The sequence below is a fragment of the Crotalus tigris genome, unplaced genomic scaffold, assembly GCF_016545835.1.
Source record: "Crotalus tigris isolate CLP2741 ecotype Arizona unplaced genomic scaffold, ASM1654583v1 scf7180000017994.786943, whole genome shotgun sequence".
In the NCBI taxonomy this organism is placed as follows: Eukaryota; Metazoa; Chordata; class Lepidosauria; order Squamata; family Viperidae; genus Crotalus; species Crotalus tigris.
In genome coordinates this window covers 479,849-502,816 of record NW_024096761.1, presented here as the reverse complement: position 1 = coordinate 502,816, position 22,968 = coordinate 479,849, and the positions used below count along the sequence as shown (strand labels likewise).

General features: G+C 38.8%; 1 protein-coding gene across 3 annotated transcripts in view; it reads left to right on the top strand.

Moving 5' to 3' along the window:
- SH3D19 (SH3 domain containing 19) overlaps positions 1-22,968 on the top strand; it is a 66,775-nt gene that overhangs the window by 13,350 nt on the left and 30,457 nt on the right. The window contains exons 1-5 of one of the 3 annotated variants that reach the window (XM_039346418.1): positions 1,453-1,604; positions 3,243-3,282; positions 13,641-13,681; positions 21,387-21,427; positions 22,435-22,477. In XM_039346418.1, the coding sequence (XP_039202352.1) occupies positions 21,412-21,427; positions 22,435-22,477 (59 nt within the window). In that variant the 5' untranslated portion in view covers positions 1,453-1,604; positions 3,243-3,282; positions 13,641-13,681; positions 21,387-21,411. Of the gene's footprint in view, positions 1-1,452; positions 1,605-3,242; positions 3,283-13,640; positions 13,682-21,386; positions 21,428-22,434; positions 22,478-22,968 lie in introns of those variants that run through there. The other 2 variants (XM_039346419.1, XM_039346417.1) reach the window with 2 other exon arrangements.

Genomic DNA, 22,968 nt, shown 5'->3' with positions numbered 1-22,968 from the left:
TGAGGGACCAGTCCCCTCTGCCCTGGCCCCAACCCAGCCCAGCTGGGGGACCCCCGGCATGCACACAAGAGACAGCAAGTGCGCTGGGGTTGATGGTGTCAGGCAGCAGCCTCAGTCCACTGGCCCCTTGGCTGTGCACTCTGGGGCTATATAGCCCACGCAGTGCAGGTGAGTCAGAGGGCAGCGATCACTGGGCTGGCCCTCCAAGCAGCAGATAAAGGCAGAGATGCGGGGGGAGGCATGCAATCCAGATATACTGTGTTCCCCCCCCCACTCCATCTCATCATCTGTCTTTGCCTGCCCGTGGCCGCAGCGGAGCAGACGGCTGCATGTCATGTTTGGCAGGTGGGATCGCGTGTCTCCCCCTGTGCCCTTGCCTGCTGCTTGGAGGATTGGCCCGGTGGTCATAGCATTTGGATTCACTTGCACTGTGCGGGCTGCATTATTGAATAGTAGCTTGGAAAATTCCTAACTTCGGGGTGCTCTGCCAAACATGTATTAATATATTACTAAGTGCAAGTAAACTATCTAAAACTAGATATCCATTGTCAGGGAATTGCACAGCCGATGTCCAAATGGAGTCAGAGACACTGACAAGAACTTTTGGCTTTATATAAATAAATATATTTACGGCAAATAAGAGAGGAAAACAGGAGCATAGTCAGGTAAATCCACACAGCAGGAACACCATCAGGTAAATCATAGAGAGCACACATAGTATCCAGAGGAAAAAAGGCAAGGAAACTCCCCCCTTTCCTTCACAGCAGCCAATCACAGCTTAGGTTGTCAGTGGCCAGCTGTCTTTAATCAATTAGCTATAACTATGTGTTCTTACTCCTTGTCCAACACTTCCCTGCTACAGCTATTGCATTTTATATATGTTAACATCCATCTCTATTTATTATAATCTGCAAACAACACTGTTTTAAAATCTGGAGCTGGATGCTAACATTCTTGCAAATAATATTACCTCTGATGTAGTTCTTTGGCAAACAAAATCTGGAAAAATATTTTAAATGCCTAACACCAGTTTCATGTTTTGAGTCTTTTTTTCTAACCTTTTCCTAATAATTCCTCCCCATATATGTAGAACTATGTTGTGGGACTAAGAAAGCTAATAGACTTTACTTTCACTGACTAATAATCCTGTTTAAACTAGAATAAAATGTTTCTTTTTTTAAAAAAAATTGAAAATATTTATTGAAAATAAGATTAGTACGTATCAGTCTTTTTAAAAAGTTTCTTACTTTAAAAGTTTTGCTATCATTATGGGGTAATGTTTTAAGCAGTAAATTACGCAAGTCCAGCAAACTATTTCCTGTTTAAACAAAGAAAAAAAGGGGAAAAATGGAATAACATTCACTTCCTGAATGACAGCATTCCAGTTCTGAGATTGGCTACAGTATAACCGCCAATCAGAAGACTCCTTAGAGGGATAATTTTGAATGCTGTTTACATGTTTTGTGATTTCTCGTTCTCATTTCTGGTGTTGTACAATTCGAAAATGTCTTGATTCATTCTGCTAAACGTCTGTATGAATGACCATAAAAGTTTACTTTCTACAACATGAAAGGAAAGGATTGTATGCTCCTCTGTAATTTCAGGTATGGTAATTACCAGGTTGTGAAGACAGAAAGAAAAGACATTTTTTCTTATATTTCACTATGGAAAGCTTTTTTAAAAAACTAATTTTATTAAAACTTTACAAATAGATAAAAAATCTAAGAAAAATATAAAAAGTTTTTAAAAAATAGTAAAGGAAAGTAGAAGACAGAAAACAGAAAAAAATGTAAAAGATGACTTCTTAAGGTTATATCTTGAATGTTGACTTTGTTTTTCAAATATCATTTTAGTGCTAATTATTTATGTTGCTATGTTGTCATGCATCAGTTGCTAGGAATAGACACCAGTAGGTACTTTTGCTTGCAGAATAGAAAAAGGATGTATAGATTAAAAACTACAGCATAGTTTGACAAAATAGCAATACAAGAAATGAAACACGTGAGAATATTCTGTTTATTAAGCATGATGTTACAGTGTAAAAAATTGTATTAAAAGTATTTTAACCTAGTTTGGCAGCTTATAACATGAAATAAGACCTTTATATGGTTCCAGATACTATAACTTAAAGTACTCTTTTGGAAAAATCTTTATATATGGAAAGGGGACTATATGTTTATTTATATAGCAGTTATAAAGCTATAAAGCAATACATAGTTTACATATGCTATAAAAAGTAAAAAAGAAAGGTTAATGGAAATACTTGTAATAAGATTTAGCGCAGATTACTGTACTGGTAATATTTATGTGTTTTAATATTTGAATAGCTGTATTTGTAAATTTCCTGTGAGAGACAGTTTGGTGTGGTGATTAAGGCATCAGGTTGGAGACAGGGAAACATAAAGCCAGCCGGGTGACCTTAGGCCAATCATTTTCTTTCAGCCGTGGGAAGGAAGCAATGGTACTTCTGAAAAACCTTGACAAGAAAACTGCTGAGACTTGTTCAGGCAGCCTCTGAAAATTGGACAGGATTTTATGGAAGAGAAAAAAAATGTGAAAAGTAGCATAGAATACTATATTTTGCAGAGGAAATGATCTGTCTTGGGGAACTGTTTATATTTTGATTATATATACAGTAGATTCATTGTATTTTTAAAACTCCAAAGTGTTTTCTAGTATAGTATGATTTATAAATATAACTAATGTTCAAGTCATCTTGCCCAGTACGTGGCAGTCTCCTTACTAAAAAGAAAATAAGTACTAATAACACTTTTGTGGATAAAGAACAAAGAAAGGCTTAGATGCCTCTAATTCCAGAAGATCATGCAGAATGGCATAATAGAAATATAGTCGTTATTTGTAGGAACTGTTACTGCCACTGAGTATTTCTCCCATCCTTTCCTAGGGTCTGCCAGCTGTGATTCATGAAATGATTCTTAGGCGCTGACTAATTCTGTGGTTTTCTTTTCCATTCCTCTGCTACATTCTTTGGAAAACTGTTGGGTTTTTAAAAGAGGACAGCATCTGTTAAACATAAAAAACAAACTTAACAAACATAAAGAAAGTATTTCTGAATGATACGCTTAAATATCCTCTGCAGATGTTTTTATTTCTTTCAGGCAAAGTATCCCCTAGAAAGTAAAATCTAGCTTTTAAAAATATCACTTGAAAGTACATTCACATCTGAAGGATAGCTAACTAAATCAACATTTTTTATGGACATGTTTTTTTTCTTCTTCTAGATCGTTCAGAAAGAAATAAACCAGACCACCGTTCATCAGGGTGAGATTGTTTTCCTGTTTTGGGGTGTGTTTATGCTTTTCTATACTGTACCAAAAAGAATTTAAAAATTTGTAATTAAATGAAAATATTAAAAACATTAATTTTGCATTTTAGATTTGCTCTGGTAATTAAAGTGTATAAAGGATCACATGGAGTCCTTTCAGATTTTCAAATAGAGTAAATATTGTATTGGCTCCATATGTGTTCTCTTTTCTATTTCTTGCATATAGGACTGAGAAACAAAAAAGATATTCTAAAATATGCAAAGCTTTAATAATTGTAACAAAGGGACGTAATTCTGCTTTTTTAGTGTTCAGTATGCCACTTAAAGGCCAAATGTGCCCTTTACCCTAGAAAATTTCTATGTACTCAGTACATTTTACAAACTATGATTAAAAATACCATATCATAATCTGTGAATGTAGTCACTGAAAGATATAGGGATATTATGGAACTTAAAATAACTAGAATGTATTATTTTGTAGCATTTATTTATTGTATAATTAAGCATTGAAAACCATCCACATGTTCTTGTAGAATAGAATAGTGATTAGTCTTATGATCTTATCAATAAAATAAAAAAATACATAATCTTACTCTGCAATAAAATAGTTAAAAGAAAATATAGTAGTAAAATACATATGTGGTAATACCATACAAGGAGCACAAGACGTTAAATGCATATCTCTTGTGTGAGTCTATTTGTCTTTTTTATGTATACAACTTGCATTACAGAAAATTAGTCTCTGCTTCATCTTATCTATGATAATCTCAAAGATTATAAACAATTTAAGATACCTCCTGAAGATATTAGCACCCACTCAGTAAATGTAAACAGCTCAAAAATAAGAAAGATAGAGATAAGGTTCACTTGAAAATTGTTACAATAACATATGGGTAATGTAATTGTACTTCATGTAAGCGTGCTTATACATGGATGGATCTCACTAATCAATTAATCAGCAAATGGAAAAGTTTACTTTTTTATAATTATAAAGAAATATGAAAGGGTTATAATCTGATTTGATTGCTGAGACAATGTTTTTTATCCACTAAGTATTTTGTTAATTTTAAACTACTGAATGCTGAGCCCTTTAAGATATTATTGCTAAAACTGTTTCAGTTTTCTCACATTTCAAGGTTGGAAATGCTTTTGATAGGACAAGGTCATATGTAATTTAACTAAGGGCAATATGTATCTTTAGGGCCATAGGTTGCTTAATCTTATGGCTAGTTCAGTGGTTCTCAACCTTCCTAATGCCGCGACCCCCAACCATGTGGTCGTAAGTCGAGGACTACCTGTATTTCCCTGCGGGTGGGGCAGGAGGAGGCATGCACACTCTACCTCTTCTCCTGCGGCTGGAGCGCACACTGGGCAGGCCGTCGCGTAGCAACCACCTCGGCCTGGGAGCGCCGTGCATGAGTTGTGCCGCCCCCTGTGCCGGCTGAGGTGTAGCTGGCAAGCAGCAGAGATTGAGCAGGCCGACCACCGGCTGGGCCACCAGCTGGCCCAGCCCAAGGGAGGTAAGGCACCCGCCGGGCCCACGCGTGCCAGCAACCCTCCCTGTGCCTGCCGCTGCCCCACTAGCCTTACCTTCGCCACCGCACATTCGGTGCAGTGGCAGGCAGGCCCAGGCGCTCCTGGGCGGCCATGGCACATGGCAGCGAGGGCGCAGGGCGACCACCGGCTGGGTCACCAGCTGGCCCAGCCCAAGGGAGGTAAGGCAACCGCCGGGCCCCACGCACGCCAGCAACCCTCCCTGCGCCCGCCGCTGCCTTGCTAGCCTTACCTTGGCCACCGCACATTTGGTGCGGTGGCAGGCAGGCCCAGGTGCTCCTGGGCGGCCATGGCACGTGGCAGCGAGGGCGCAGGGCAACCACTGGCTGGGCCACTAGCTGGCCCAGCCCAAGGGAGGTAAGGAACCCGCCGGGTCCCATGCGTGCCAGTATCCCTCCCTGCGCCCGCCGGCCTCCCACCTCCCACCCCTGGCCCTCTTTTACTTACATTTAGTAGTAGCTCAGCAGGGAGGGGTGGAAATGTCCAGAAAGCTCGCCTTAGCTGCAGACAACTTGCAGCACCATTTGCAGACTGGGACTTTTGGTGGGCTCAGCAGGGCAGAGACAGCCTGGACAATTCCTATTGACTTTTGAAAGCCAATAGAACAGCGGTTCTCAACCTGTGGGTCGTGACCCCATTTGGGGTCGAGCGACCATTTCACGGGGTTGCCAAACAATGCAGTCCACCATTTTTCCCCCTCTCTTGAATAGAGTCTAATTCTATTGGCTTTCAAAAGCCAATAGGAATTGTCCAGGCTGTCTCTGCCCTGCTGAGCCAGCCAAAAGTCCCATTCTGCAAACGGTGCTGGAGGTTGTCTGCAGTGAAGGCGAGCTGTCTGGAAGTTTCCACCCCTCCCTGCTAAGCAACTACTAAAAATGTAAGTAAAAGAGGGCCAGGGGTGGGAGGTGGGAGGCCGGCGGGTGCAGGGAGGGTTGCTGGCGCGCGTGGGGCCCGGCGGGTGCCTTACCTTCCTTGGGCTGGGCCAGCTGGTGGCCCAGCCGGTGGTCGGCCTGCTCAATCTCTGCCGCTTTCCAGCTACGCCTCGGCCGGCGCAGGGGGTGGCACCACGCATGCGTGGTGCTCCCAGTCAGGGAAAGTCCTCAACTTACGACCAGTTGGGTAGTCCTCGACTTATGACCGGTTGGGTAGTCCTCGACTTACGACTGGTTGGGGTCGCGGCATTAAAAAGGTTGAGAACCACTGCAACAGAATTAGACTCTATTCAAAAGAGTCTATTCTATTGGCTTTCAAAAGCCAATAGAATAAGAGGGAGTAGCACAGCTAAGGAAAAGGGGGAAAAAATGGCAGACTGCGTTGTTTGGTGACCCCCGTGAAATGGTCGTTCGACCGCAAATGGGATCGCGACCCATAGGTTGAGAACCGCTGGTCTAGTTTAACAGGCTGTAAGCATTGTTATTCTTTGTTTTTTTTTTAACACAAGAAATATAGATGCCAACAGCAAGGAATTTAGTAATTACTTGACTCTTTTAGTGCATACTTTGAGGTGATATGAAAGCTTTAATTGGCCTGCTTCTCTTGTAAGATATTTTATAATAGTTACTCAAACTTAGTTGAAACTGTGCAGTAGGAAACTATCATAATTGAATCAAGCTTATAAAAATACACCAGACTGAGGAGTATTGTGTTAAATATCTGTGTGATAGAAAAAAACAGCATTTATACCTCCAACTGTGTGAAATGTGACAGCCCTGTGTCATATAGTTTAGACATCACTCCTGTAATTTACAACAATTAATAAATGTCAGGTTAAAAACACATAAATATTCAGAGCTAAGAAAAGCGTCTGTAGAAAAGAAAGTTTTATGTGGATAAGACAACTCTTTACATTAGGTTTTATATTTATTTTATCACTTCTAATTTCTAATATAGCACGTTTATTAAAGTAGCCAGTGCACAGGAGTCAGAAATGGTTTTAAAAATACAAATAAAATTGTAGCTTTGCTAACGGAACTTAAGCAGATTTAGCTGGTTAAACCTATCAGGAATCTTAATATTTGAGGACATTTAGAGAGAAGCATCCTAACACAGAGGTCCCCAACCTTTTTAGCTCCAGGGACCGATTCCATGGAGTGAAGTTTTTCTGTGGACTGGAGGGAGCCATGTACTGCCTGCATCCTGCGGATGGGGCTTTGCTTGTTTGCGCGGCCCGGTTTCTGGCATGCTGTGGCCCTGTCCTAACACACCAGAGATAAATCCAAATTGAACAATTAATAATCTTGGGTAATTTGATCAAGTATATTTCAAGTGAATCTGTTTCAGTATCTGCCTGAGCTATTACAAAATAAGGCTTCCCAATATCCTGAGCAGTGAAAATAAAAGTTCCCTAAGTTATGTTTATTTGACTATTCTTACTTATGTTATTAAAAGACAGCCTGCTAGGGACAAAATATGGTAGTTGAATGATAATTTGAATTTGTCCCAGTCTCTGAATGGTCAAATAATTCTATCCTGAGGTTATTCTGGCAATTCACTAAGGCATGTATAATAATAATAATAATAATAGTAAAGTTGGAAGGGACCTTGGAGGTCATCTAGTCCAACCCCCTGCTCGGGCAGGAAACCCTACACCATTTCGGACAAATGGCTGTCCAGTCTCTTCTTAAAAACTTCCAGTGTTGGAGCATTTACTGCTTCTGGAGGCAAGCTGTTCCACTGATTAATTGTTCTCACTGTCAGGAAGTTTCTCCTTAGTTCTAGGTTGCTTCTCTCCTTGATTAGTTTCCACCCGTTGCTTCTTGTCCTGCCTTCAGGTGCTTTGGAAAATAGCTTAATTCCCTCTTCTTTATGGCAGCCCCTGAGATATTGGAATACTGCTATCATGTCCCCCCTTGTCCTTCTCTTCGTTAAACTAGACATACCCAATTCTCGCAACCGTTCCTTATATGTTTTAGCCTCCAGTCCCCTAATCATCTTTGTTGCTCTTCTCTGTACTCTTTCTAGAGTCTCAACATCTTTTTTACATCGTGGTGACCAAAACTGGATGCAGTATTCCAAGTGTGGCCTTACCAAGGCATTGAAGAGTGGTATTAATACTTCGCGTGATCTTGATTCTATCCCTCTGTTAATGCAGCCTAGTACTGTGTTGGCCTTTTTGGCAGCTGCCGCACACTGCTGGCTCATATTTAACTGATTGTCTACTAGGACTCCGAGGTCCCTCTCACAGTTACTACTATTGAGCATGGTGCCACCTATGCTGTACTTGTGCATTTGGTTTTTCTTGCCTAAATGTAGAACCTTGCTTTTTTCACCATTGAATTTCATTTTGTTAGTTAGTGCCCAGTGTTCAAGTCTGTCCAGATCCTTCTGTACCTGAAGCCTGTCTTCTGGAGTGTTGTAAAGCTCTTGAAAATAGGTTTGGATAATGTTTCTGATAGGGCTTGACACACCCTTAAAAATGGTTTCTACAGCCTGAAAGCTATATACATGTTCAATGAGTTAGAATATTGGGAGTAAGACAAATAGTCCAGCCTTTTTGGAGTAGGTTGCAGGAGAGTTTGAAGACCCATTTCTTGACATAGATTTTAAGTGTTTTAAAGCAGGGCTTTTCAACCTTTTCACCCACTGTACCACTTTTAGGATATGGCAACATCCGAGTACCACCAGTCGCCTAGCAAGGTGTCAAAAACTTGATGACCCCCCCCCAAAAAAAGGAAAAAAGTGATAAAGTACAGGTAGTCCTTGACTTCCAACAGTTCGCTTAGTGACTGTTTGAAGTTACAATGTCACTGAAAAAAGTGCCCCCCCCCAGCCACAGCCAATCAAGACACCTGCCTGCCTGCCCGGCGGCGCTCTTCCTCCTGTCTGAGGTTTTCATTGTTGTGAGAATTTCTGTTGAGGATTGGCAGTGGGGGTGGGTTGGGGGGGGTGTTTGGTTTTTATTCCCCCCGTCTGCTGGGTGGTTGCAGCAGGTTTTGGTCACTTCACATGACCCTGGGACACTGTGACCATCATAAATATGAATTGGTTGCCAAGCATCTGAATGTAAATCACAAGATCTTGGAGATGCTGCAACATTCCAGCTGATTGGCGCTTCTTGGCTGAGCAGAAGCGCCAGGATCAGTGCTGCTTTCCAGCTGATTGGTGCTTCTTCAGGGCTCAGCAGAAGCACCAGGATCAGCGTTGAGCTCCAGCTGGAGCCTGGCTCTGATCCTGGTGCTTCCACTGAGCCCTGACAGCCCCGAAGAAGCGCCGATCAGCTGGAAAGCGGCACTGATCCTGACGCTTCCGCTGAGCCCTGAGAACCCTGCAGCTCCAGCCGTCTCTCTCTCAGGCTTGTGCGATGCTGCCACCGGTTCAGCTCGTTCCCCTCCCCTGCTACCACTTTTCTAGGATGATTGCGTACCACCTGCCAGGTGCCATTGTACCATAGGTGGTACCCCTACCACTGGTTGAAAAGCCCTGTTTTAAAGGATAATGGGAATTGTCATAATTCCCCCTTTCCCAATGGATGCTCCTGTTAAATGTAGCATTATTTTAGTCTAAAAGGTTTCTGGATGCCTTAAATATTAGCCTCTACATACTGGGGCTGACTTTGGTTCAGTCACTCTCTCTTAGCCCAACCTACTTCACAGGATTGTTGTTGTGGGAAAATACGAAACAGGTTAGGGTTAGGGAATATTAGATATGTTTGCTGCCTTGAGTTGTTTATTAAAAAGTAATAAAGATGGGATACAAATAAATAAAATAAAAATATGTACAAATGAAGGTAAATATTGGTCAGCACTTAAAAATGTGATTGCATTTCGTGAGTGAATCATGGGTTAGGATGTAAGAGTTTTATGTTAGGATATAACAAGTATTATTTTCTTCAATGTAATGTAGTAGAAATGTAATTAGAGACAGGATAACAACATTAAACATTTTGTTACTATAGCTCTGCACACTATACTATTGCATTTGGAAAAACAAGTTTAAAAGAGGTGTGGTTGTATCACACTAATTTAGAACGTCTGCACATTGCATATTCATAAATGGCCACTCTTACAAGTTTGTACTTCAAAATGTATAAAGGGTGTAACTCAATTGAGTCACGGAGAATTTGGAACAAGCTGTTACTGAACAGAAAAATAATGTTTTTGTAGAAGAGATTCTTCCTTTTATAAAGATTTTATCTGAAAATAATCTAGTATAAAATATGGAAGAATTGCTGGAATGGATTTTCTGGATCTTAAAAACTTAAAAGTGTGGAAGTTTTAAAATTGTTTAGATTCTGATCCACAAAGCTTATTTCCAAACACATTTGTTTTATAGCATTAATGCTTCAACAATAAATGTGTTGCTATCCTATTTTCACTTTTGTTGTATTGGAACCCATAATGATTTAATTTAATGTTTCTATCACATTGCTATACTGTACAATGTTGAAATATAGAGTGTTGTGCCTTATTTTATGTTGAAACCCCAAACTAATTTGCCCATCTGGGAGAGCTAGTATTTAAGAACAAAACTAATTTTATGAAGGATAATTCATCATTAATATTCTCATAGTTTCAAATGAGGAATAGATGAAGATCCAGAAAACAAGTCAGTGATTCACTCTTATGTGAGATAACAGAATCATAGGGATTTTTAACCTCCTCTGTTATTATAAGAACAATTGCAGATGTTTTCATGAAGTGAATTTTTCTTCTTCTTTGTGCTTGGGAATTAAGAACTTAAGAGAATTAAAACAGTGATGAGCATATGATGTTGTTGTTGACAATAGGTGACAAAAAAATTAAAGGTCCTTTTGTAAGCATTTTTTTAGAAACGAACTCTATCACATTTGGTAGATTTTATAATGTCTTACAAAAAAATTATTTTTCCCACTTTAGAAATGTCTACAAAAATATTCTCAGTTTTCTGTATTTCTGCTTAAAAAGAGAAGAGGTTATTTGTTCCTACTCAGAGCAGGCATCTTCAAAATTATAGTAGAAAACACACCTAATTCACAAGGGACACTCTGTTGTTTGCCTTCACTTCTGGAGTTGCTGATCAAGTCAGCTCAGATTTTAAAAAAGGATTAGAAGCTGTAAAGTGAGAATGGTTGCCTCTCTTTTCTTCTCTTGATGACTTGAAAGGATCAGAAGGGTTGCTGAAGTGATATGATGCATTGAATAGGAAAATAGGAAATAAAAAGTAAAAATAAATGTTCTACTACAACTTCTAGACCTATTGCCTCTCATTCTTGGGTAATGTATAACCTGTTAAACAGGCTTTTTTCCTCCTGTATTATTGTCCCTCATAGTATATGCATTAATCTGTTTTCAGTTAGACTTCATTACCGAAGCACAATAAAATTATATAGATCAATTTAGTTGAAGAATTTTCAAGTTAATGTGAAATATATTTCAGGATAAAAATATAAGAGGGAAAGAGAATCATAATATGTCAGTTAACATTGTATTATGTGGACTTCAGCAACCAAATATTAACATCCTGTTGGTACTGCCCAGAAATTTTTGAAATAACGCTTCATAGATATTTTGCAAAAACTATGTGCAATTTATTGCTTTAATAGTAACCAGAGAAACTAAATATTAGCTGTTTTATTGTATATACTTTTCTAGGGTTGCCTTTTGTTTTTTATTTTTATTTTTTGCTAAAGCTCAGCATGCAGTTGATCAAAATAAAGCTATACAGATTAAAACAATAGAACAGTGATGGTGAACCTTTTAGAGACCAAGTGCCCAAACTGCAACCCAAAACCCACTTATTTATCGCCAGGTGCCAGGTGGGCGTGGCCCACTGGATGGGCATGGCTGTGGTGGTCATGGCAGATTGGTTGGGTGTGGCCAAGGTGGGCGTGATCACCTCAATGTTGCTTGTGGGGAGGGACGCCTGTGGGAGCCGGACAGGGTTGGGGGAGATCCAGGGGGTCTCTGGCAGGTGGGGCGGTGGGAAGAAGGCTCGTCCTGCAGGGAGAGGCGAGGCAAGGTGAGGCAGGGCGGGGGTGCCATTGTCACAGGGCAAGGTGAGGCAGGGGCCGGGACGGCTGCTGCCTGACACCATCGGCCCCTGCACACAGAGGCCAGCGAGTGCATGGGTGCTGGGATACATCCAGCCATGTGGGACTTCAGCGAGTTAGCGGGCGGCTGGTTGAAGAGGGACGGTTGCCATCTCTGGGGCATGGCGCGCGTGCCCACAGAGAGGGCTCTGAGTGCCACCTCTGGCATGCGTGCCATAGGTTCGCCACCACTGCAATAGAAGATAAAATAGATCATATTACTTTCATATAGAATTACTTTCTCTAGTTACCAGTCCCTGGAAGGGTTAAATGAGTAATCATATAAAGGATTCTGGTTTTTAGTTAGTAATTTTATTGAAGTTTTTAATAAACATAGTTAAAATTAATGCAAACTAAGCTAGAAGATAAAAAAGCTCAGGAAGTGCAGAAAAAGAAAAAAAAGAGAAAACAAAAAGAAAAAGGCAACAAAGACAATAATAAAAAGTGGTTTTCAACCTTCATCACACCAACATAAGTTAATATAGTAACTTTTCTACCTATTTTAATGTTACAACTTAAAAAAATCCTATCCTCATAGCCAAACTTTATCTAAACACAATCCAGAAATCATTCTTTCAATCATAGTTCATCAAAAAGTCTTTTTAAGAGTTACTAGAAATATCAAACATGCTTTATCTGTGGTCAAATAATTGAACTATACATTCCTCCTTTTTATTCATAATCTTGACCTATATATCTAGGCTGCTGGAAATAACTGATTTGGAGAATCAGAATTTGCCTGTATGTGATGATTCTCGTTGTCCTAAATTGGTTTCTGGATTTTGGACTATATCTCAAATATAGTAAAATAATATATTTTACCAATATATATTTATCCCAGGTAAAACAAAAGAAAAGAAATAAAAAACCTAAAGTATATGCCTGCATAAATATTTATCTATTCATTTCAGGGATAATATAATAAAGGACAAAATGAATGAGTTCAGCTAGCATACTAAATTGTGGTTGACTTAAGCAGGTTTATATTAAATTGGATTAGCCATCAAACATGAAGACTGAGTTCTCACAACAGTAAAGCATAACCAGTCAAACCCATACTACAGCTTCATACAGTATATATCAACTTAGTGCAGAGTTAGTACTAAAAGCAGCACTTCTGCCCATATTTCTGTATTTTGGTGCATAGAAACTATTGTCAGTATCCAAATGCCAATATCCTGAAATAACTGATAAATTGGTAAACAACTGAATGTTTTCTTGTAGACATGTAACAATCCCTATAGCTCTCCTTTCCGTAATTGGTTTCAGTCAGTCAATGAAGAAGGAAAATTTTACCATTTTTCTGAAAATCTGCTCATTTGCAATAATGACTATAAGTAGTCCTCAAGCCCAAAATTTTCATTGCTAAGCAAGGAGTTGTTAAGTGAAATTTGCCCTATTTTAATGACCTTTCTTGTCATAGTTGTTAAGTGAATGACTGCAATTGTTTAGTTAGAAATACAGTTATTAAGTGAATATGGCTTCCCCATTGACTTTGCTTTTCAGAAGGTCACAAAAGGTGATCACATGACCCTGGGACATTCATAAACACATGCCAGTTGCCAGGCATCTCAATTTTGTTCACATGACCACAGGAATGCTACAACAGTCCTAAGTGTGAAAAAGAGTCATAACTTATTTTTTAAAATGCTGTTGTAATTTTGAATGGTCATTAAAAGTGGTTTTAAGTCGAGGACTATCATAAACAATGTTTTTGAATAATTCTCTATCGAATGATCTATATTTTTGTATAATGTGTAAATTATATTTTTGTTCTGTTTTTCATTTTTTAAGCCAAGGTCCCTTGTCATCTATTAAAGCAGCAATCAAGAGAAGTAAGTAGATTTTTGGTCTATTATATCCACCTGATGAATGCCTAAGAGATGAACATTTAACATTTTCATTAAACAGACTGCAGGTGCTTTTAATGTTATTTGTAAGTTGATTAACCATTGCAGATATATTGTGTTTCTTCCCTGATCTGTCTGTCATATATAATTCAATTTTTAGGATTGACTATCATCATTATACATGACCTAATTCTTTAGTTTAACAGATACATTTGTTTCTTTTTGAGTTCTTTTAAATGGAATTCATGATAATTTATTAAAATTATGTAAGTTGCATGCAACATATTTTGATAAAAATAAATGAGTTAAATTATTCAGATCAGTTGTTGCCCTTCCCACTGAACAAACTTGTTTAAAGAAAAAAGTGTTGATAAGGTAGAGTACTTTATATGTATTTCTTTGCTTATATTTCATTCTCATTTTTAGTATAAAAACCTGAACTGGATTGCAGTGCTTGTTATTTAGTCATTTTATGAAACAAGAAGATGCTTGAACTTGTATTTCTCATTTCTTTTCTCCAGCAAGTTTGGGAGAAAAATATCAGAAATTCTGTTTTATATTATCTGCACTTTATACTGTATTTCCCCCAAAGTAAAGCCTACCCCGAAAATAAGCCCTAGCTTGATTTTTGAGGGTAGACCTAATATAAGCCCTACCCCCAAAATAAGCCCTAGTTTTGGGGCGAGGCACACAATTAAAAATCAAACTAGGGCGGAGATAGGGGGGTGAATCTGCCCCATGGCCCCCACACCCACTTACCTTGCAGCCAGGCCTCTCCTCGCTGGCCCACTTCTTCTGTGGCATCTTCTGCAGCCAGGCCTGCATTTCTCAGTCACAGACCTTTCCAGAAGGCCTGTGCAGCCAAGAACCGAGCTAGGAATTCAATCCATAGCTCGGTTCTGGAAGACCTCTGCAGCCTAGGTACTCGGCTGCATAGGCCTTCCAGAAAGGCCTGACTGCAAAATACAGGCCAAAATGCAGCTGCAGAATGAAGCTGCTCCTTCAGCTCCAGAAGAAGTGGACTTGCTAGGTGGGGCTGTCGGTGCCATAGGAGAGTAAGACATCCCCCCAAAATAAGACTTGGTGCCTCTTTTGGAGGCAAAAAAAAAGACCCTGTCATATTCAGGGAAACACGGTAGTGTTTGATTTATATTCTCTAAATAATCTGAACAATAGTAATAGCACTTAGACGTATATACTACTTCACATTGCTTTACAGCCCTCTCTAAGCAGTTTACGGAGTCAGCATATTGCCCCCAACAATCTGGGTCCTCATTTTACCGACCTCAGAAGGATGGAAGGCTGAGTCAACTTTGAGTCAGTGAGAAGCGAATTGCCAAACTGCAGGCAGCGGCAGTCATCAGAAGTAGCCTGCAGTACTGCCTTCTGACCATTGCACCCCCATGGCTCAATAATTGGTTGAACATGTCAGTATCATAAATTAAAATATGAAATTGGCTATCATTTCTTTGAATTTGGATGATGAGGAAATTTATAGTTAACAAACTTTTTCAAAAATTCTCTTTGTAAAGGAAGAAAAAATGATTGTTGTAAAACTTGCTATGGCTTGTAATTGTAATGCTAAATTATGGTTTATTGTTAATTCTGAACCAGAATTAAAAGCAAGCTTATAGAAGAAGTACTAATCCAGAATCTAGAGGAAAAGAATCTGGTTCTTGCTTCTTCTGTCTAATAAATGACAAACTAATACTCTATTTCTTTTTTAGGTGAACTTGAAACTATGTCATTATATTTAGTGATTGTAAATTATACTTTGATACAGCACAGGGGGATATTATTAGCATTTGTTTGATCTTAGAGTTATTTGAATAGCTGAAAGATTTGTTTATTTTTGGCGGTTTTATGTCATAGCAATCAGTACAAATCTAAGCAGCTTACAATATCAACAGCTTATATTATCAGCAAATGAATAAATATAAGTTTATAAAGCAACAGCTTATATAATAGCAACAGCAAATACATAAATATTAATTGATAATCATAACAATAATAAAAATTCCATATTATAATCAAGAAGTATACCTTATTAATAGTGCCACCATTGTTCACCACAGGCACAATTGTCCCTTACCCCAGGATTGTGAAGATCCAGGCACAAATTCTATATATTATGATATAGTGTTCTACTCCACTAGACCCCAAACTTTTGGATGCCAGGGACTGGTTCCATAGAGGGCGGTTTCTCAATGGACCAGAGTGTGTGTGTGGTTTCACATGTTGCCTGGTTGGAGACCCTTGTTATGATTCCGTGCCAGCCTGTGATCCCAGTAGTTGAGTCTGGGGAATCAGAAGGAGGAGGAGGAGGAGGAGGGGCCTGGAAAGCCATCAGAGTCGGAGGGAGGTTCTGATGAGCTGTAGGATTTACAAACTAATGAAGAGACTGGTCCTTCCACTCGTGATCAAGCTGAGAGCCAGCTGTGCTGGGAAGTTGAATTGGATTCAGAGGAAGCACAGCTGGAAGACCTCAGAGACGCTCATAAACGTAGATAGGCCACATGAGTAGGACAGAGGGAGGCAATGGGGCGATTCCAGGGAAGGAGGAGAAAGCAGTGAGAAGCCACGCCTTGGGGGCTGCGTAACAAAAAAGGGAATGTGTGGGCAGGGCTGGTTGCTGGAGGCAACCATTTGCAAAGAACTTCGGTGTCAAGAGATCTGGTCTGTTTATTTTGCCTGTGAGTTATTTCCTGTTTGACTTGTGCTCCGTTTTGCTCCGTTGGAAAAGTGTTCTGTTGGTTTTGTTTTTCTGGGACAATTATCAGGTCTGTAACTCAAATAAAAAGGGTTTATTTTCCAGTCTACTGTTAAAAGAGGGGTTGTCTTTGTGAAGTAACAAGGATGTACGTGGCTGGGACAGAATAACCCCGTTCTACTCAACAGAGCCCTGCAGAAAATGCCTGCTTCTGAGTGTCTTCCAGTTATATTTCATATGGGTTGGACCTCTCAGCAAATGATCTCTGCACAAATGCTTTGGTTCGATGGATTGGTTCTATCATCCAACAGATAACCAGGATTCCTGCCATGAGGAGCTTAAAAGTGATAAGTAGCACCTTGAACTGTAACCAGAAACAGAATGGCATCCAGTATATCTCCTACAATAATTGGTGCTTTAGAACTATGCTTATAATCTCTTTAGCGTGTGCATAGCCACAATTTGCACTAGTTGTAGTTTCGGGATGCTCTTCAAGGGCAGTCCCATGTAGAATGTATAATAGTATTCCAACAGTGAAATGATGGCATGAGCGACTGTTGCCTGTACTTCTGGCTCCAGACAGAGTAGCACCTGACAGGATAGCTGCAGCTAGATAAAGGCTACCCTGAGTACAGGTTTCATCGGTATTCCAACAGCAGCTGAGAGTCCTGGAGGACCCACAAATTATGCACTAGCTCTTTCTAAGGGAGCACAACCACATATCTATCCCAAGCCACTTGAATGATGTGACATGCTGATCTGGTATCTGAAAACTATTAAGGATTAGGATCTTAGCAACATGGAATGGTTGATGGCTCAGAAGTCACTGATTCTCTGACAAGGCCAACTTTCATACTATTATTTGCATTGTAACAATGGAAAAATATACTATATGAAGAAGTATGACTATATTAATTCAAGCTTAATGATAAATTATAATGTTCTAGATAATATAAATACGTGGCAGACTAAATTGAGTCTGATAAACTAATATTGTTTCACTTCCTTTTCATCCCTTTACCCTTAAGCATTTTTGTCAAATTCTCATATTTTTTTACTTCAAATAACATTACTGCTTGTATGGAATTGTCATATATATAAATACAATTTTACTAAGCTACTTTCCATGTTTCCTGTAACCATTTTCCAATTTTCCAATCAAAGTAACTTTTCCCAGCTTTTTGAGAGTTCTAAAGAAAAGAACCAAAGTTTCCCAAGATTAGAGTTTTTTTCAGAAGATATTTTTAGGACAACTATTAATGACATTAATAGTTGTCCTAAAAATGTTTGTCTCTATTAATTAAGTTTGTCTCTTTTTCAAGTTTTCCCTTAATTGGAATAATATTTCAGCAAAAACAATTACATACATTGGAAGTGTAAAACTCTTTTCTAGAGTGCACAGAAGTTTGTGATTTTGTTATCAGTGATAGCACTGTAAGTTTTCCCATCTCTTTCCCCTTTTTATACATTTGTCCTGTTTAGTCCCATTGAACACACTGATTGTGTGAGCATGTGTACAGATGAACATTTGTGCACATATTGAAATTGGTTGTATCCCTCTCTGTATATTTGTTTCTTTTTGTTTAGAATAGAAGGAATGTTTTCCTTTATAGGTAATTTATCTATAAACAAGCATTTTCTTGTTTGCTCACTTTATCTCTATACACAAATTTACACAATTATTTCCACTGAAATCTTTAATAACGACAACATTTCATGAGATGATCTCAAATATTATTACCTCTTCCCAGAATGTAGTAGTTCAGACAGTATGTGACATACTGGTGAGTGCTTATGCAGCAATTTTACTGAAAGTTGTTATATATAAGTATGTACAACTTACATGCACACAAGCATGCATACAGGGATATTTTATTTATTATTTACTAAATTTTTATGCCGCCTATCTCCCCTACAAAATGACTCTGTGCCACTCTGGAATATTATGAATAGCTGGTAGCTTTTACAAAAGGATGCACACAATTACTGTATACATGCTTACAATAGTTTTGTTTGGAAAAGTGAATAGAGAAGGTTGATGGGGGAAAAGTACAGTCTCTGGTTTAGGAAGTTTTGTTCCCTAATTGTCTTTAACCTGAATTTGTCTTTAGGTTGGACTGCGTATTACTGCAAATGAACTGCCTATTACTAAAACTGACAGATTGAATTCCTTCTCTGAGCTGATGAAGTACTGAAGCTGTGCAGTGTTTTCTGGAACTGTTGAAAACATGCTGTACCATGTTTCCCCGAGAATAAGACCTATCTTGAAAACAAATCCGAGCTTGATTTTTACGCGTACATCTAATATAAGCCCTACCTTCAAAATAAGCCCTAGTTAAGACCCTGTGCAGCTGGCTGCCCACCCATTCCGTCTGGTTGTTCATGGTGCTGCTGCCACGAGGTGAGGTGGGGGAGGACTGGAGCTGCCCCATACGCCCTGCAGGGCCCTCACAGCCAGATGTCCCACTCCCCGACACCTACCTCACCTCACTGCGGTGGCACTAGCAACCCCATCCAGCAGGAGCCCACCTGGCCTCCATCAGCCCACTCCTTCTGTGGCCATTTGCTGCCGTTTCCGTGTGTTGCCCCCGGCCTCCGTTTCACTGGCAGAAGCCTTCAGGAAAGGCCTCTGCAGCCAAGAATGGAGCCCTGGGGTGACAGACATGTCGCCCCCTCCTGGCCTCCATTCTTGGCTGCAGAGGCCTTTCCTCAAAGACTCTGCCGGCAAAACAGGCTGTGGACAACATGCACATCAGCCCCTGGCTCCATTCTCAGCTTCAGGAAAGGCCTCTGCCCGTGAAATGGAGGCTGGGGTGACTTGTGTGAGTAGCAGTGAACTGCCACAGAAGAAGTGGGCCAGCGGTAGCCATGCGGACTCCTGCTGGATGGGGCTGTTGGTGCTGCTGACGCAAGGCGAGACTAAAAGAAATAAGATCCCCTGAAAATAAGACTTAATACTCTTTTGGAGGCAAATAAAATATAAGACCGGGTCTTATTTTCAGGGAAACTCAGTATATTAAAATAGTGTGGCTTCGGGGATATCTGAAATCATTACACAGCTTCAGAGCTCTATCAACTCAAGGAGAAAAGTTTTAGTAATAGGCAGCCCATTTGTATCTAGGAGTTGCCTTTAAGTTGGACACTGTTTGTATGTATGTAAAAGAAATGGTTTGGCATTTATTAGGTTTCAGTAAGTATAATTCCATGTCCCTGAGGGAAAATGTATCATCAGATTAGATAAATTACACTAAGAGATATTGAGGGACTTAATGTCTCTAAGGCTGAACAAAATCTGAAGTTGAGTCTCCCTACACCTAGCATAACAATCTAATGCTTATCTCACTGCTAGAAAGCCTTTTAAACTGAAGAAATAGCAATTTCAGTTGAGACCAAATGACTAAAATGGAAAAGAATTTGTTTACAAGCAGAAATTATATTTACTGTATATGCCGGCGTATAAGACGACTTCCGAAAGCGCTAAACTCGGCGCCAAAGACGGGGGTCGTCTTATACGCCAAGTCGTCTTATACGCCGGAAATACTGGTAGTTTCCGGCGATTAAGACGACGTTCTAGGACTGCGGCTTGGCGATAAAGACGGGGGTCGTCTTATACGCCGGGTCGCCTAATACGCCGGCATATACGGTATTTATGCATGGATCTTGACTGAAAGTTTTCTCAGTAAAGTTTGATTATGTGCAGATTTATATGAAGCATAATGAGCCTTTATCTTTTAAAAATAGTGATAGATTATGATAAAAACAAGAGAGAGATTCTGTTTCTCAAAAATAAATCTGTTTATCTGAATGTCCAAAACCCCAGAGGGACAACATAACCTCACCTGGCCTCTAGGCAACACACCTATAAGTACTCAAGGGCTAGTAATCAGTTTACTATACCATTCTTCCCCTATTTTACTACAAGTTCTGTTCCTTCATGACTTTTCTTTGTAAGTCCTCCTTCCGAAGAACAGTAACTCTTATATTTGCCTTAGGCTGCTTCAGGCTATTTTAGTTTCCCAAATGAGGACAAACCACCTTCTGTCTCACCCTCACACCAAAACCACCATACCCAGCTATCTGTCTGCTCAGCTTTTATAGCCACACATTGCTGGGCTATAGGTGCTGGTATTTTGCAGGTAGCCTGTCCTCCGACACTGAAGGAGAGTATAAAAGGAATATGCATTGTTCCCAGAAAAAGTCAGCAATAAGGAAACATGAACATCTGTTGCAAAACTGATGTTTACTAAGAGAAAACAACATTTTGTCATTGTAGAACAGTGAAATTTTTAATAATACTACTAACTCCTATTAATATACTTACAACAGTTCATTTAGTGACTGTTCAAAGTTACAACATCATTGAAAAAAGTGACGTGACTGTTTTTCACACTTACAACCATTGCAGCATCCTTGTGGTCACGTGATCAAAATTCAGATATTTGGCAGCTAACTCATATTTATGATGGTTGCAGTGTCCAGGATCACGTGATACCCTTTTGCAACCATCTGACAAGCAATAGGAAAGCCAGTTTCACTTAACAGTCATGTTACAAATTTACCAACTGCAGTGATTCATTTAACAATATTGCAAGAAAAGTTGTAAAATGGAGCAAAACTCACTTAACAAATGTTTCACTTAGCAACAGAAATTTTGGGCTCAATTGTGGTCATAAGTTGAGGACTACCTGTACATGAGTGTTGAATAGCCAGGAAAAAAATGTACCAACAACTTCAAAATAAATTGTTTAAATCTGCTGTTTAAATAGATACAGTACAAAGCTGCTGGTTATTTTTTTAAGCCAAATTTGAATTTTAAAACTGGCATTCAAACATTGCCAGAGTTCATTTTGTGAGGGAAATAATACTATGATACCCTTATCTGACTAACAAAGACAGTCTAATGCATCTTTACTATTCACCTGGTTTGTTCTTTTTTCTCTTTCTTTATCTTCTTCTGTAACCCTTCTTTTTCTTCTTTAGCACTCATGAATAGTGCACCTCAAATATGCCCCGTAGAAGAGGTATGTCTTTTCTCACTTCCCCACCTGGTGCTTTGCTGCTATGAATTTGAAATGGTGTAATTAGAATAATTTGCTGCTGCATAATCAGACAAGATATTCTGCTAAATCATGTTATCTGGAGACTATTCTTTTTAGTTTGTTATTTTAATTATATATGATAAATGCAAATGATTTCATTCAAATAAAATTTCAGTTATTTTAATAAGATACATAATGAGAAAATCTATAGTTAAGTCATTTTACATAATGAAATGTGTTCTAATATAACTACCTAACATAAGCATTATTTTTTTATTAGTAGTAATATTGCATGAATCTTACTGAGGTTATGGTTGGAATGATGGTGTCACTTACTGGAAATGCCAGTCCACTTTTCCCTTCTCATTTGAAAGCACAGACCCTGAAATGGGGGTCTCGGGAAAGTAGGACAAATTGACAGAATCCGTCACATAATTTTTTGGGTTCATATAGCGTGCTAAGTCATTTAACCATGGTTGTTGAAAATTCACTTCAACTCATTTGTAGTAATAATGAATATATATGATGATGGATCACTAAGTAATTTCTGATTTATAAACCTGAAGTGGTTCACTTAATAATGCTAAGCCAAAGTTCTTATGGTTTAATTGATTGTGTGGATGTTTTGCGTACTTTTTGCCTTTGTACTAAAATGAAGTTTGATCAGGTATATGTGAATGTTAAATCAAGCATATATACTTACTTTTTAATATTGTGGGACTAATCTTGAATTCTCTATATATTGTCTCATGAACTATAAGGCATGTCTAATGAAACTTCCTTAATCTCAGAGCCATAAGAAGATGCTGATCAAATGCTGGACTCAAAAACACTTTAATCATGTGTTTTGTATTAAATAATTTAATTAATTATTCTTTTGATAATCACCTATAGATAATAATAATTTCTGAAGAATTTTTGGAAATACAAATTTAAATATTATGTTAGCAGTGGTAAAAAATGAATTGTTTATCTTTTTTTAAAATTAGCTTCTCGGACAACGTATCACAGTGAACAGCAAAGAGAAAGAAGGTATGGTAATAATCACTCCTCCATTTATAATTATTCTAGTCATAAAATAAGTGTAAGAGATGACTTATGACATATAAATGAAATGTTGATATTGGGTATCTAAATGTGGCATCGGTTATCTTTTATTACATATTTTGCATAGATTTAAATACATTTTCTTTGGAAATTGTATTTTAAAATTGATCCTGTCTCCTGTGGCATATTCATTGGACTGCATTAACTGAAAAAGAGATTTGGGATGGGAAGAACTCATATAATTTCAAGTACTTTGTTCTTTTATTTATTTAATTTCTATTCTTTCTGGCTAATTCTTCAACAATCAGATGACATCTAGTGATTAAAAGCATAATATAACCTAAACTAAAAATACAGTTAAAATGAATATTGATATTAAAAATGTATAATAAATTAACAATTATAGCCTTGATGGAAGACAAGTGACTTTATCATTTTCCAAAATATTGGGAAAAATAGCTGGGGTGAAAGGATTT